The 13,806-nt window shown below is 35.3% G+C and overlaps 2 protein-coding genes across 2 annotated transcripts; one reads left to right on the plus strand and one right to left on the minus strand.

Annotated features, from left to right (window-relative positions):
* Window positions 1-1,038: 1,038 nt before the first annotated feature.
* Window positions 1,039-5,432, plus strand: LOC116016315 (pheophytinase, chloroplastic). Its single transcript, XM_031256521.1, has 8 exons — window positions 1,039-1,358; window positions 2,746-2,838; window positions 3,224-3,432; window positions 3,573-3,717; window positions 4,121-4,193; window positions 4,415-4,561; window positions 4,644-4,769; window positions 5,094-5,432. The coding sequence occupies exons 1-8, from the start codon at window positions 1,060-1,062 to the stop codon at window positions 5,166-5,168; spliced, it is 1,167 nt and encodes a 388-aa protein (XP_031112381.1). The 5' UTR covers window positions 1,039-1,059; the 3' UTR covers window positions 5,169-5,432.
* A 678-nt stretch (window positions 5,433-6,110) lies between these two features.
* LOC116016314 (MACPF domain-containing protein At4g24290-like) lies at window positions 6,111-12,087 on the minus strand. Its single transcript, XM_031256520.1, has 7 exons — window positions 11,691-12,087; window positions 9,464-9,702; window positions 8,759-8,957; window positions 8,577-8,654; window positions 8,326-8,509; window positions 7,526-7,692; window positions 6,111-7,107 (listed from the first exon to the last, which is right to left on the minus strand). Exons 1-7 carry the CDS (start codon window positions 11,970-11,972, stop codon window positions 6,391-6,393), a joined length of 1,866 nt encoding a protein of 621 aa, XP_031112380.1. The 5' UTR covers window positions 11,973-12,087; the 3' UTR covers window positions 6,111-6,390.
* Between the last annotated feature and the right edge of the window lie 1,719 nt (window positions 12,088-13,806).

Consider the following 13,806-nt stretch of genomic DNA (forward strand, 5'->3'; position numbering starts at 1 on the left):
GGATGATTATTTAAGTCAAAGACTGAAATGTGACACTTTTTCATGCATAGATAAAAATAGGACGATATTAAAACGCGGAATAAAATAAAAAAAAATACTTTGAAACATGTGTTTCTGACCATAAACACATGTCCCAAAGTATTTTTCCATTTTAATTTGATTTTAAAGTCGTCTTATTTTTGTCTAAGCAAGAAAAAAGCTTCATATTTTAGAATTTGACCCTGATTATTTGATTTAAAAAACTTAGGGGTCGTTTAGTAACTTGAAAAAATGGAGGATTTTCCAAAAAAATGGAGAATTGGGGAAGTGGAAAAATGGAAAATGGAAAACTTGTTTACTAAAACTAATTCTCTATCTCCATTCTTTCATTTCTATAGCATTTTGGAGAGAACCAAAATTGATCTTTCCATTCTTCCAAATGGAAAATACACGGGTGAATAGTGCTCTTCTCACCCTGAAGTCCCAGGTTCGAGCGCTGCTGAGCGCGAATTCCTTCTGTCCTCAAGCCTTAGCTTTCTTTGTCTCTCGCTGTTGCGCACATCTAATTCCTATCCTATTATTATTATTGCACATCTAATTCCTATTATTATTTATTATTATTGTTATTATTATCTTATTATTATTATTATTATTATTATTATCTTTATCTTTGTTGTGTAAATATACAAATGTTATATGGGATGATTGTATTTAATGAAGTTTTTCGTATTTTGTTATGTAATCAAACTATGTACTAAAACTAAAGAAATGAAGAAATTAGAGAAATGGAGAAGAAAAATTGAAAAATTGGAGAAATGAAAAACTGAAGGGATGGAGAAGGAAAAATGGAAAGTTGGAGAAATGGAAAATTGGAAATGGAAAAACATAAAAAATGAACTAACCCCTTACTTTTTAATTAGAAATTTGTGGGGACTTGGCAGCGCTTAGGTGGCTCCATACAAACCTCAAAATTATTACTCCCCCCCCCCACTCACGGGGCACCCCACCCCTCTATATATATTGTTATTTGAACACAACATTTCAGAGTTGTCTTGTGGCTCTGGAAATCTCAATCTGTGCATGGCGGGTGTGGCTATGACGAGCACAAGTGGTACCTCAACGTTAGCTTCGTCCACATTGGATTTCCCTGTCTCTTTTTCATCTTCTCCCAAACAAACCAAGAAAATCCTTCCAACTTCAATCTCTTTCCCCTCAAGAACTCATCAAAATTTCCCCTCACAATTCTTGATTTCCCTTGGAACTTCACACCATAATAAGTTCCCCAAACCAAATTTTAGTGTATTCAGTTCACTCAAACAGGGCCCTTCCGTAGATGATGCGGCAAAAACCAATGCGCCCCAGATTGAGGTCAAAACCAGGTAAAAATTCTTGGTTCAGTCTTTCTTAATTTTTGGGTATATTCTTATTGTTATCTTTTCTGTAGCTACTCTTATTTCAGCACAAATTATATGTTAAAAGCTCAAATCTTTTGCTGATTATGATGTTGAAGATCACGTTTGTCATCCTCACTTTTTAGGGTGTGTTTGGTTGGGGGGTTTAGGCATAAGGTATGGGTATCAAAGTGATTGTTAGTGTTTGGTTGATAGGTTTTGTGAATGCTACTATGGGTTTGGAATATGGCAAAACCCATACCCTTATTAAATAAGGGTTTCATCTTCCTTCATCATTTCTTCCCCAACTATTAATAATCATTCCCATTCCACCCAACTACCAAACATGCTAAATACTTTCACCAAAACCCATTACCATTACCAAGTATTTGATACCCATTCCGATTCCGATTCCCATGTGCGAACCAAACGCACCCTTAATCTTGCACTATATAAATGGGTGTGCCATTTTCATTGATTCTTGGTTCTTTCAGTGTCCCCATTTAGTTGCAAATTGTTTGTTTGTGTTATTTATCCAATAGGGAATTCCTTCACTATCCAATATTCTGTTATTTATCCCAATATGCTCCAATTGTTTTACCATGAACCAGGGTTCATATTGCATTTTGAACTTGATACAAAATTTATGTATCTACCGTTTCAAGATACAAAAACTGTCAACTGCAGAAACAAAATGTTAAGGTTATTTTTGGATCAGGTTCTACAATTCAAAGTAGACCCTGGTCCATAGTATAATTTGCCAATATGCTCATTCCCTCGTCTCCATAAACTCCTACAAATGCTCCCATGAGCCACCCCTAGCTATGAGGACAAAGTGAAGCGATTGCTTTTTCACACACAAGAAGGAAAAAAACTTGGTTCTATTTTTATGGCAATAGGTTGGCTATGCAATTATGCATAACTATTTGTAATCATATAATACATCCCTGTTTATGTGTCTAATTCGATTATCCAGAGATAACTAAGATGGTTTACAATTCAATTTATCATATTAATTAAAACTAAATTTTTTATATTTAGAAACTAAATAAGTTGTATTAAATTAAAAAGTACAGTTAAAGAAAATAATTAAACAACAAAGTGTTTGTTAGCTTGACCTTTAAATAGTAAAATATGACACATTTTATGTGATAGGAGTATGAATTATGATACTAACATCCAAGTGTTTAACAAGCTTAAAGAAAGGCTAATGGAATTCCTTTGCAAATCATCATTTCAACAATATAGATTAGGATCAATATTTTTGTAGAGAACTCTAAATAGTTCCTTGCTTTGCTATGCTTCCTGAAATCCTGAATATTTCTATCATTTTCTGATTATCGGCAATTTAAAGCATATCCACACTGTTTTGCAGTATGTGGCAGTGGAGAGGTTACTCGATCTACTATCAATATTCTGGGAACGCTGGTCCTGCACTCGTTTTAATTCATGGTTTTGGAGCAAACAGGTCAACATTGCTTCTAGTCCACTATTTGATATAGGTATTAATTGCAGAACTAATTTACTGGCAAAGTGTTTCCATTTCTTTCTCCATTAGTGCAATCTTTTTCAAAATTTTTATTCATATAGTTTCTTAATCTATCAGATTCTAGTATTTGCTATGATAGTTGGCTTTTAAACTCCTTTATGTCATTGGTAAAATTAAAGTATTTGCTTACTTTTTGAAGATCTGTACGTAAAGGGAAAGGATAATAAATTTACTTCATTGCTTTTGGAGAGTTTTTCCTGTGTTTATTTGTTTATTTGTGCTTTGTTGAAGTTTCATCCTTTGTATTCTTCATTACCAAATTATGGACTTCAAATCAGCATTTTAGTTATCATGTATTCAACAGTGACCATTGGAGGAAAAACATTCCTGTTCTAGCACAATCACACCGGGTGTTCTCTATTGATCTTATTGGTTATGGTTACTCAGACAAGCCAAACCCTCGGGAACTTGTAGATCCATTCTACACCTTTGAGACATGGGCTAGTCAGCTCAATGACTTTTGCAATGATGTTGTGAGAGACAAAGCCTTCTTTATCTGCAATTCCATTGGAGGTATCCTCCCTTGGTATTCATTAGTTGTGTAACTTTTTAACTTTTTAACATTTTTTTTTTGTATACAACTTATACTTGTCAAAAAACACTTGTTGTATTTCTAATACGATATTTTCTATGGGCCTATGGTTTTTATATAGGAGTAGTTGGTCTTCAAGCTGCAGTCATGGAGCCTCAGTTCTGTAAGGGCATTGTTCTTTTAAATATCTCTCTTCGCATGCTGCATATAAAGAAGCAACCTTGGTATGGAAGGCCTTTCATTAGATCATTTCAGAACTTGCTGAGGTAATTTTTATTCTGAGTTTCATTCACTTTACGCCCCTTTTTCATCATTGGCGGCCTAAGTTGTACAGTTGGCGAAGTCTAAGCCATTAATCTCAAGCATTCAATGGCCCAGATCTGTTCACACGGACTCATGCGAAAGGGTGTACTCACCTGAACAATTGTAATATTTATGAAAATGACCCCGCTCATTTTATACTTGAATTCCCATCCATCAGATCTTGCAGATCAATGGTTTGGATTTGTCCAAACGTTCTCACTTGGGGGAATGGTTCTCATATGATTAGGATTCTATATATATATATATATATATATATATATATATATATATATATATTGTTTGTTGAATATGAAGTGAACAAGGCATTTCTTTTTCCTTGAATCTTTACCATATGCTTTCTCTCAGGAATACAGAAATTGGAAAGTTCTTCTTTAAAGCTGTTGCCACACCCAAATCAGTGAGGAGCATTCTTTGTCAGGTTGGCAATTATGAGACTGTTGGACATTTATTTGTTTTGGCTGTTAAAATATAAAAAAACCTTCAACGCTGGCATTTAGTAGTCGAGTTTGAGGTTACTTAAAGCTATAGTGAAAACCCGTTTCCATTTTCCTCTTCATTGCAATCAGTTGTATGCACCGAAACACACTTGATTATGATTTGGTGGGGGCGTTATTAAGTTGGCAATGAATTGTATTGCAGTGCTACCATGACACGTCCCAGGTGACAGATGAATTAGTAGAAGCTATTCTTCGTCCAGGACTTGAACCTGGTGCTGTAGATGTGTTTCTTGAGTTTATTTGCTACTCCGGAGGGCCTCTTCCCGAAGAACTACTGCCCCAAGTTAAGGTAAAAAATATTAATTTGATTCTCGTAGTTTCACTTTCCATACTCCATGTACCTGTATTGATCTTCCTACTACTTATTACAGTGCCCTGTTTTAGTGGCTTGGGGTGACAAGGATCCATGGGAGCCCCTAGAGCTTGGAAGGGCATATGGCAAATTTAAGACAGTTGAAGATTTCATTGTCCTCCCTAACGTTGGCCACTGCCCTCAGGTCTTCCCTATCTCTCTCTCTCTCTCTCTCTCTCTCGTGCACAGACACACACAACTTACTCTATTTTTTTGGGGTCACGAGGGAAATCCGCAGCCACTAACCCAGAGGGTGTGCACTGGGTAAACCCCGCCTTATGACCCTAGCTGGCAAAAGACTATAAGGAAGTAAACCAGTCTAGGTTGCCCATAGCTGACCGACAAACCAAGAGGGCTGGGATTCCCACTCGTGACCTTGTGGTTACAAGTTTGTATCCTTAGCCATATTGGCTGGGGTTACCCAACTTACTCTATTTGTTGATGGATACAATGGTTTCTGCTCGTGTAGGATGAGGCACCCCATCTTGTAAACCCGCTTGTTGAGTCTTTTGTGTCTCGCCATGCTGCAAGCGTTGAAGAATGAAGATCAGAGGGAAAACCTTGTTGATTTATGGCCATGTCAGTATGCTATACCTTCTGCCTCAAATGACATGAAACTTGTTATTGTTAGGTGCTTAAATACAAGTGGATAAAATTTTTAGGACTGCTAGTTGGGATACATGTTGGATATTGGAATAGTACTCAATTGCTATTTCCATAAAAATTTATTCTAAGTTATCAAACTTGAAAAAACTTCATCAACACATGAATTTGACAAAATGGTTTAATTGACATTTTTAATTAGTCACCTAATAACTCATTGAGTGATCGTGACTACTTTTGCGTATTTTTTAAATTTACATTTTCACTTTCCACCTCATAGTCAAATTTTAAAAATAGATTTTTAAAGGTGTTAAAAATCTTAGACAAAGTATATGACCCTCTATCTAGATTTGAAGACAGACATGATCATGTCTAGCTAGCTGCCTCATTCGAGGATAAAGAGTCGTGGCCGGCATCTTTGAAGTTGAAAACTCTTTTCAAAAAATAAATAAATAATAATAGTGCGGTGGAAGTTTAAAATGCCAATTTGAATTCCAAATCAGTCCAAAAAAAAGAAATTACAGATTCAACAATCATATCAACAATAACTTACTATAACAAGTTAAAAATACCAATTGCTTCGAATTTAATATTAATAAAAGTTCTTTTAAGGGGTGCACCATGTTTAATATTTGAGTCAAACATCCTTTGAGAAACTCTGTAGGCGTGATTCAAACTTTACTTGAATTAGTCTCACAATAATATAATATAAATGACGAATTCTTTCAAGTTTGATGACTTAGTTATTTTTCATAAAAGATCAACCTTTTTCCCTATTTTCGGTTCAACTATTTGGTTTTATATCGCCACAATTCCAGCCTAGCAACCAAGTTTAAAGCATCCATCAAAAGGAATCAAGCCTTGATCGCAGGAAAACACAAACTCAACCAATAAGATACTGTCACAACACAGCACATAAATATTTATATATCTAATATGAACTTCAAACAAAATTCGGCCACCAGTTTCAGACTTTCAGTCACTTCTGTACAAAGCTATGACTCGATTTCCTCTTTTGGTGTGAGCCACTATGAGGTGTGTTCCGCCATGAACACAGATCACTTAAAAGCTCATTAAAAAAAAAAAAAAAAAAAAAAAACAGCATGGGGGGAGGAACAAAGAAATAGGCTAGACTATCTGTTCAATGTACATGTAAAATCCTATCATCCATGAGTATAATCTAATAACGCAAACTTTACATGCAAACCAATTTTTCCACCCTCGATAACCAACTTCGCAGCAGTTACCAACCAATGCCCGGGAGCATCATATGGCCCGCGTGTGACCTCAGCTGTATCAACATATTTAAGCATCTTTGTTGAATGAACAGGCACAGGGGGGCCATCGGGATACACACCTGAATTAAGAGTAGTGGGAAGCTGCTGCTTAGGAACATCTGTCGCTGTTCGCTGGGTGAATGTGAATGTTGTGCTCAGATTCATTAGGAAATTTGTCTTGTGACAAGCCTCAGGTGCAGCTGCCCACTCTGTCTTGCGAATGCTGCAGTTTGGTAGGTGGGTGTAAAGCAGACGAAGATGAAGAAGCCTCTTAGGCCACTTTCCCTTGCTGATAAGCTGTGCGCCAGTCACCACAAAGACACCACCGGAGTCACCCTGTATCCAGCTTGGATCATGCTTAACTACTGACGAGCACACATTTGCGTAACCCTTCCATCTGACTGGCTCTAAGAATTGGTCACTGGATTCATAGTCATCAGACCCTCGCCATTGGCATGGCAGTGTTGTGCTCAGGTTAGCTGAGTTAGATGTCATAATATTAGGTAGACTTGAAAGATGCTGCACATGTATTGCTAGTCGGTTGCACTTCTTCCCTTCCAAATATAGGCGCATGCCAATAACTGGTTTTTGAGCACTTGAAACCTAGAAAATTTCAGAATGGCATGTCATGTCAGTCAAAATCAATACAAATGTAGCATCAAATCTAGACAGAAAGACAGCAAGAAATCATCAATGATGACAAAACCTCACTTCAAAATTGTGCAATAGTTGCAAACTTGCAATATAATGCAATGAAGTTAATGTAATGACTTTGAACTAGAGAAAATGCAAGCCTTGCGAAATGTATTCAGTATTTCAGTATATCCTGAGTACAATACAATCAAGAAATAAGCCTCATAAGTAAAATGCAATAGACAATAGATAGAGCCATAAAAGTTCCAACTTATGCCTTCTGAAGAACATGCAATCACTAGTTCTTGAAAATTACAAGACGGAACAGTAATCACCAACTTCTTTCAGTGCATAGAGCAATAGAGCAATAGAGCATTGCATTAATTACCTGGGTAGGGCTCACTTCAATCTTTGGACCAAAGAGACTGAATTGCAATGAAGGGCAGGAGGCCTTTCTTCTTTGATGCCTCAGTGGCAGCTCACAAAACAATGGTGCCCACTGTCTAGGAACTTGGAACTCGAGAAAGTACTGTAAATCCTCCAGGGCAGGCTTGTCTGACCAAAAAAAAATGAATTTAATCAGTAAAAAACAAATAGCATGTATAACCACCTTATCATTTCAATAAATAAGAAAAAATAAGGAATACAAGTAACATGCTCCTGAGAATGAGCCAAAAGCCCAAAACTTTTCCCTTTTCTTCCTTCCTCATTTTTAAAGGGTAAGTGAGTATGCTAAAGCATTGGCCAGCCAAAATGCAGAAAATTCTGGCAAAATAAATTTGCCCCATCAAAAGGCTAGATTGAGTTTGCCACAACAAAGTAAGAGAGTTCCATTAACTTTGCTCCATAGTATTGTGTAGGTTATTACTGGTAAAGAATATGAAGAGTATATCAAATTATAACTTTGTGAAATGAATTATTTCCCTTTTCTCTCAAATTCCCCCCAAAAATGGGAAGAAGTAAGCACCCTGCTTATTCTATAATACAATAGCAGCCTGTGCTTTTAAGTCAGTAGATTGTCATAATTTAAGAGACAAAGGAGCCAACCTTACCTAGCACACTTATTTAATAGTTAAGCAATATCAAGCAGCAGGAATAGAATTGGAAAAATTACCACCAACGTATCTAGTGCAGTCAGAGCTAGAACGGAGCCCTGTGAAAGTATAAATTCCTAGGAGAAAGACTTACACCGAAGATACAAGTTTATTGCATGACTGAGGTAGCCACTCCCTGGAATCCCAGCAAGCAGAGAAGTAATCGGCACAAGCTTGAAGAGAATTCCTTCTGAGTTACCAGTCAAGGTTTGGAGCCATTTCAAGTGGCTTTGAGCAAACACATCTCCTCCTCTTTTCGACCATATAATTGTGAGACCCTGATTCAGATTATTTCATAAGAATCCCATCACAATTTTTACTAATATAAGGTCACAGGTATCTTACATCTTTGGTTGATGTTTCAGTGATGCTAGTGAACTGCATTGTATGTGACTGCAACATGCGGCTAAATACCTCAGGTACCTAAAGGGTTAGAACATTGATTAAAATGCATATACTTAAAAAAAAAAGTGCTTGAATGCACATTAAATGACTACAAAAAAGCAACTCAATACGAATATAACTACCTTTTTTTTACTATCTCTTCTGTTCCTCTCTGGTAGAGGACTTGTTCCATCAGAAAATAGGCAGTCACCAAGATCATCCAAATGTCCTTTGAGTTCAGCAGGGGGAATAGTTGAAGATGGTCTTTGTTTAACACACAGTAAATCCTGGCCTCCAATGCCCATCCCCACAATAATGTGTGTCCCATAAGTCTGGATAAATCTGCATACAGTAATTTAATTAGCAAATGCAAACATAACTACCAAGGGTAAAAGCAATGCCATGCACATTTAATAAATGCATATGTGTCTGATTTTTAAAATTATATCGGCAGTTTCTGTTGTTCTTGGCAAATACTACCATACATGTCACATGACAAGAAAAGCAGTCGATTTAGAACTACTACATCAGTCCCATATTTTATTGGCCCTTTGTCTGAACAGAAAATTTAAGCAAAGCCAGCCTAATCATTAAAACACGTAATATTCCTCTTAATACTCCTACTTTTGTATTTGATGCATTCAATATTGATTCATTTTATAGGGGCATCTTAGAATCATGCATTGAATATTTATTCAAAATTGATAATGGTACTTTTTTTCCTTTTTTTTTTTTGCATCCCAAAAAGTAAATGTGGCCAATAAAAAGGGGAAGAAGGGAGAACAATTTTTTTAAAGTTTATTTTTGGATAAGGAATTTCAGATAATTAGATGATGTGCAGAATCTACCTGGATAAAGATGCTGGATCCCAATGTGGTGGAACATCCTTTTTCACTTGGTCTTGAAGAAGTAGTGGAGATGCAGTCAGGTGCAAATAATATAATGACACAAAATAACCATCAAAGGCAAGATATTTGGCATCAGAAGCATCATTCAGCCATGATCCGCTTAAATCAAATATCGCATTAAGATATCCAGATGGAACTTTTCCCTGTACTGATGATTTCTGATTAAGCACTTCTGACATCTGTAAACAAAGATGACAATGCATTGAGTTTACCATAATACAATTGGAGAAATTGTGAAATGCACCAATTAACACTGATGTGGCAAACAACAAGAATAGAACACTGATTACTAACATATTAGAATCGCCCAAAGAATTCAGAAGTAAATAAGTAGTTGTTCCATAAAACATTATATTATTATTTTACAGTACTTTCTCACTTATAACCTTAATAACAGCCTAACATGGATGGATCTATGAATTGACATGTGGGGATACTTCATACTTGCTCCTGCTAAAATTTTAAATATTACAGTATACTATATTATATACAATTTTAACAAATTCTATTATATACCTCACAATTTATTTGGGAGTATAGTTTTCACTCACTCAACTCGAAGAATATAAATTTTCCCCTCACACATTAATAACCTTGGATCTGCCTCTGCTTAATAGCATTGCCTAATCAAGAGAAATACAAAGCCATAACAAATTAATAATGTAGAAACAAGTAATGATCAAGTATTTCCAAGATTGTAAGACATTCTTCATATATGAAATTTATTGTTATGTTATCAATCAGTTGAATTTCCAAAATCTTGAATAGGAGGTTGTCAACTAAGAAGATTGAGACTATGACATGAAACTAATGTTTTAATGATTAGAAGGGGAGAGAACTCCCACTATTTTGGATAAATGGAATATGGTGGCAGAAATAAAACTAATTTTAAAGTAAAGATTTTCTCCATGTTTTGAAGTCAATGAAAAAAAAAAAACATAAATAAACACATGAAGATAGATGCCAAGGAAAACTTAAGTTGTTAAATGATGATTGCTTGCCCTCAGAAAGTTATGAGAAAGAGGAGAAAAAACTAACCAAAAACCAAAGGCGACAGATAAAGCTTAAGTTGTTGTACGACCCTCACAAGTTTTCAATTATATGCATGCATGTCATGTACATTTAGAAGTAGATGTTGATACATTGGATACATAGCCAACAAAGGAAATGTGTTAGTCCATGTGTTATCATGTGATTGCCCCCTTGTAAGCATTGGAAGTCCCTTTCTCTTCTCATTTCATTTTTTCTTTCAAGAATCAAAACATTAAATGCCATAAATACTAAACCAATCTAAACACCGGAGTTTCGTTTTATTGAAACCATTTAAACAAGTGGATTGAATTTAGTGACATCGTTTTCTATTTTTCTACTATGAAAATTAATATATGCTAATAAATAAGGAAGTCCAAAACTCTATGTTCCATTGTGTGATTGCATCCTTGTGAGCATTGAAATTTGCTTTTTCTTTTCAATTTACTATTCCTTTTGGATTTTCTGAGAATAGGATCATTAAATGCCATAAGTATGAAAGCAATCTAAACACAATCTTTTCGTTAGCACCTTAATTGTGTGAATTGAATTTAACAAGAAGCATTTCTTCTTTTACTATTAAGTTCATGCTAAAAGATTGTGTTTTCACTCACATGACTAGTGAATATAAATGTGTTAATGTGTATAGATATTATATAAAATGCAGATTATTGTATATTTGTATGATTGTGCAAATATGTAATTATCTCAATTTCTGTTTCAATGACAACAGCCTTGGCTATTTCTTTCTAATTATATTCCTGTCTAAACTAAAAAGTAAAAAAAAGCACAAAAATATTTTCTTTATAAAAGTAGAAACACAAATCAAGCATTAGTTACAAACTAAAAAATTAACTAAATCCGAAACTCATTTTGCTACCAGGTTGGATCTTCAGAACATAGTATATGCTATCCACTAATAAAGGTAACGAAATTTATGTAAAATTTCACATTCACCAGATCAAAAAAACAAAAAACCATCGGCAAGCCTTGAACTAAAATTGTATCAATCTATTGAATATTGTATACAAAAAGTTGCGCAATAAAATCCGAAGCTACTTCATTAAGGTGATCATTGCTCATCAGTTTAAAAACAGAAAGAACAAAACAGAATATGCATAGTGTGAAAAGTGTATACCTGATTAAATTCGAGAACGTCAGATTTGAAGCGAATGTGGTCCCCCTTATCACAGCGGATATTTTCGGAAACATCAGGAATGGTGACACCACCGCCCGGCAAGACAAGGTCACGGCGGTTCCTCTCGTCGAGAATTACCAATCTGCTTCCGGCGGGAGACTTCTTGACGAACTTCAAGCGGAAATCACTGGCGAAATCGAAGCCGCAGCCGAGAGCCTCCATCGCCCTGACAGCCGTCGGCTTCCTGGCATCCTCGCCGGAGGCGGCGGGGAATTCGTACATGGCGGCGGCGTCAGTGATGGAAGGGGAGGGAAGGGAGAAGCAGAGCGAAAAGAGGCGAGAGAGTATGAAAGGGAAGACAGAGAGCTCTGGATTTGAAGCGGACGGCAATTTGCAAATTGTGCAAATGACGACAGTGAAGAAAGCGATGGCAGAAAAGGTTGACCTTTGACTGGGCGCCGGGGAAGGTAAAGAGAAGACGTAATATTATGCCTCACTTTCTTAATTATGTGATTAAGATTTAAGAATTTTAATTTTGTCTCATAGGTTTACCTCACCGTAAGCAGTATTTGGAAGGAGAGACAAGATTCGAAATTTATAAATAACAGTGAGAATTATGTTCAAAGTGAACAGATCATTTGCGCACCAACATAGTTTTGTCTGCACGCATTTGATAATGTTTGAACCATCAAATTATCGTGATTTACATCATTTCGAATGCTTTATCGGATTGAAGTGTGGGGTCTAAGAAAGAGAAGATTCTAATTTTCTAAAAGTAATTTGAGGAGATAACCACTTAGTTTGCAGCTCACACAAGCTTAATTACTCAATTTGCCTTCGGGGGTTGGGAGATGGATGAGATTGATGGAAGCGGTTGGAAACTTCAATTGCATCATTTTAAAATTTTATTAATACAAAAAATAAGAGTAGATTGAATAGTGTCAATGATATCTGCTAACTGTTAAGGGTAATGACTTCATGCCTCTTAGGATAGTCAAAAACTTGAAGATAAGAAAGAAGAAATAATGATGAGTTGGCATCCACTTGTCATAAGAATTCGCATCCCCACGTATATATAATCGTATATGTTGAGTCATATATACAATTTCGATTAAGTGTTTTCTTTTTTTCTTTTTAAGAAAAGGTCGAATACATGAAATATATGAAATTATTGACTGATATACAAATAACATTCATTATGATCCATTTGGTATAAGGTTATCTTTCTCTTTGAGAATTCATTAGGTATAGTTTTTTTTTTTAAGAAAAAATTATTTCATTTACATCGAGATGCTTTATCTAAAGAAAGTCATAATATAATGTTCATAATTCACATTTATTTGAACTATTGTTATAAACCAAAAGATTGTAACACTTATACTTCAGGTGATAACTGAAACTCTAGAAAATATAATTGTGCTTCAAGTGAAGTCAAAGAAGTCTTGAAAGTTTTGGAAGTTCCATTGGATCTGTATTTCTTGAGAATGATATTTAATTTGATACTTATTCACTTTTAGGTTTCCTTCAAAATCTACTTCTTTTGTGTGGAGAGATGTTTTAACTAAAGAAAGTCATGATGCTCAAACTTCACATTTATTTGGACTATTGTTTTAACTCATAAGCTTGTAATAGTTGACTATGCATCTAGTGATAGTTAGAATTCTATAAAATAAGGAAAAGAAGACATAGTAATGCTCTGAGTCGCAACCAAACCCCAAAAGAAGCTAGAGAGAATATGGAATATGAAATAGAGTGTACCAATACACTTTTCCTTCTCTTCCTCGTATTCGTGGCCACACGTGTGTGTATGAGAATAATGTTTATTCTGAAATAAATAATCTCATATGTCAATCTGTGATAATCAATTATTATAAGTTAAAATGAAAAAAATATGGTGACAATTTTATAATTATTGTAAAATTTGAGCATGCATTGATCAAAGTTTCAAAATGCATCTAATATGTTAAAGTATGACCGGCTCAAGTGTACTTTTACATATCTTGAATGCATTGTCAGATATTATCATTTAGAGCCATTTATAAGGCCAAACATGGTCGTGTGCGATCAAGGTAACGACACAGGGCCTCAAATTTTTGAGAACGCAATTCTTCTGAAA

This window comes from Ipomoea triloba, chromosome 4 (genome assembly GCF_003576645.1).
Source record: "Ipomoea triloba cultivar NCNSP0323 chromosome 4, ASM357664v1".
NCBI classification, from domain to species: Eukaryota; Viridiplantae; Streptophyta; class Magnoliopsida; order Solanales; family Convolvulaceae; genus Ipomoea; species Ipomoea triloba.

Bases quoted from the DNA above. Each gene is read 5' to 3' on its own strand.
- LOC116016315 (XM_031256521.1), top strand. From the start codon at position 1,060: ATGGCGGGTGTGGCTATGACGAGCACAAGTGGTACCTCAACGTTAGCT. The intron at 3,718-4,120 runs GTAATTTTTATT...GCTTTCTCTCAG, and splicing joins TCATTTCAGAACTTGCTGAG to GAATACAGAAATTGGAAAGT. The intron at 4,770-5,093 runs GTCTTCCCTATC...CTGCTCGTGTAG, and splicing joins ACGTTGGCCACTGCCCTCAG to GATGAGGCACCCCATCTTGT.
- LOC116016314 (XM_031256520.1), bottom strand. From the start codon at position 11,972: ATGTACGAATTCCCCGCCGCCTCCGGCGAGGATGCCAGGAAGCCGACG. The intron at 9,703-11,690 runs GTATACACTTTT...CTTTGTTTACAG, and splicing joins ACGTTCTCGAATTTAATCAG to ATGTCAGAAGTGCTTAATCA. The intron at 7,693-8,325 runs GTAAGTCTTTCT...TTTTTTGGTCAG, and splicing joins AATAAACTTGTATCTTCGGT to ACAAGCCTGCCCTGGAGGAT.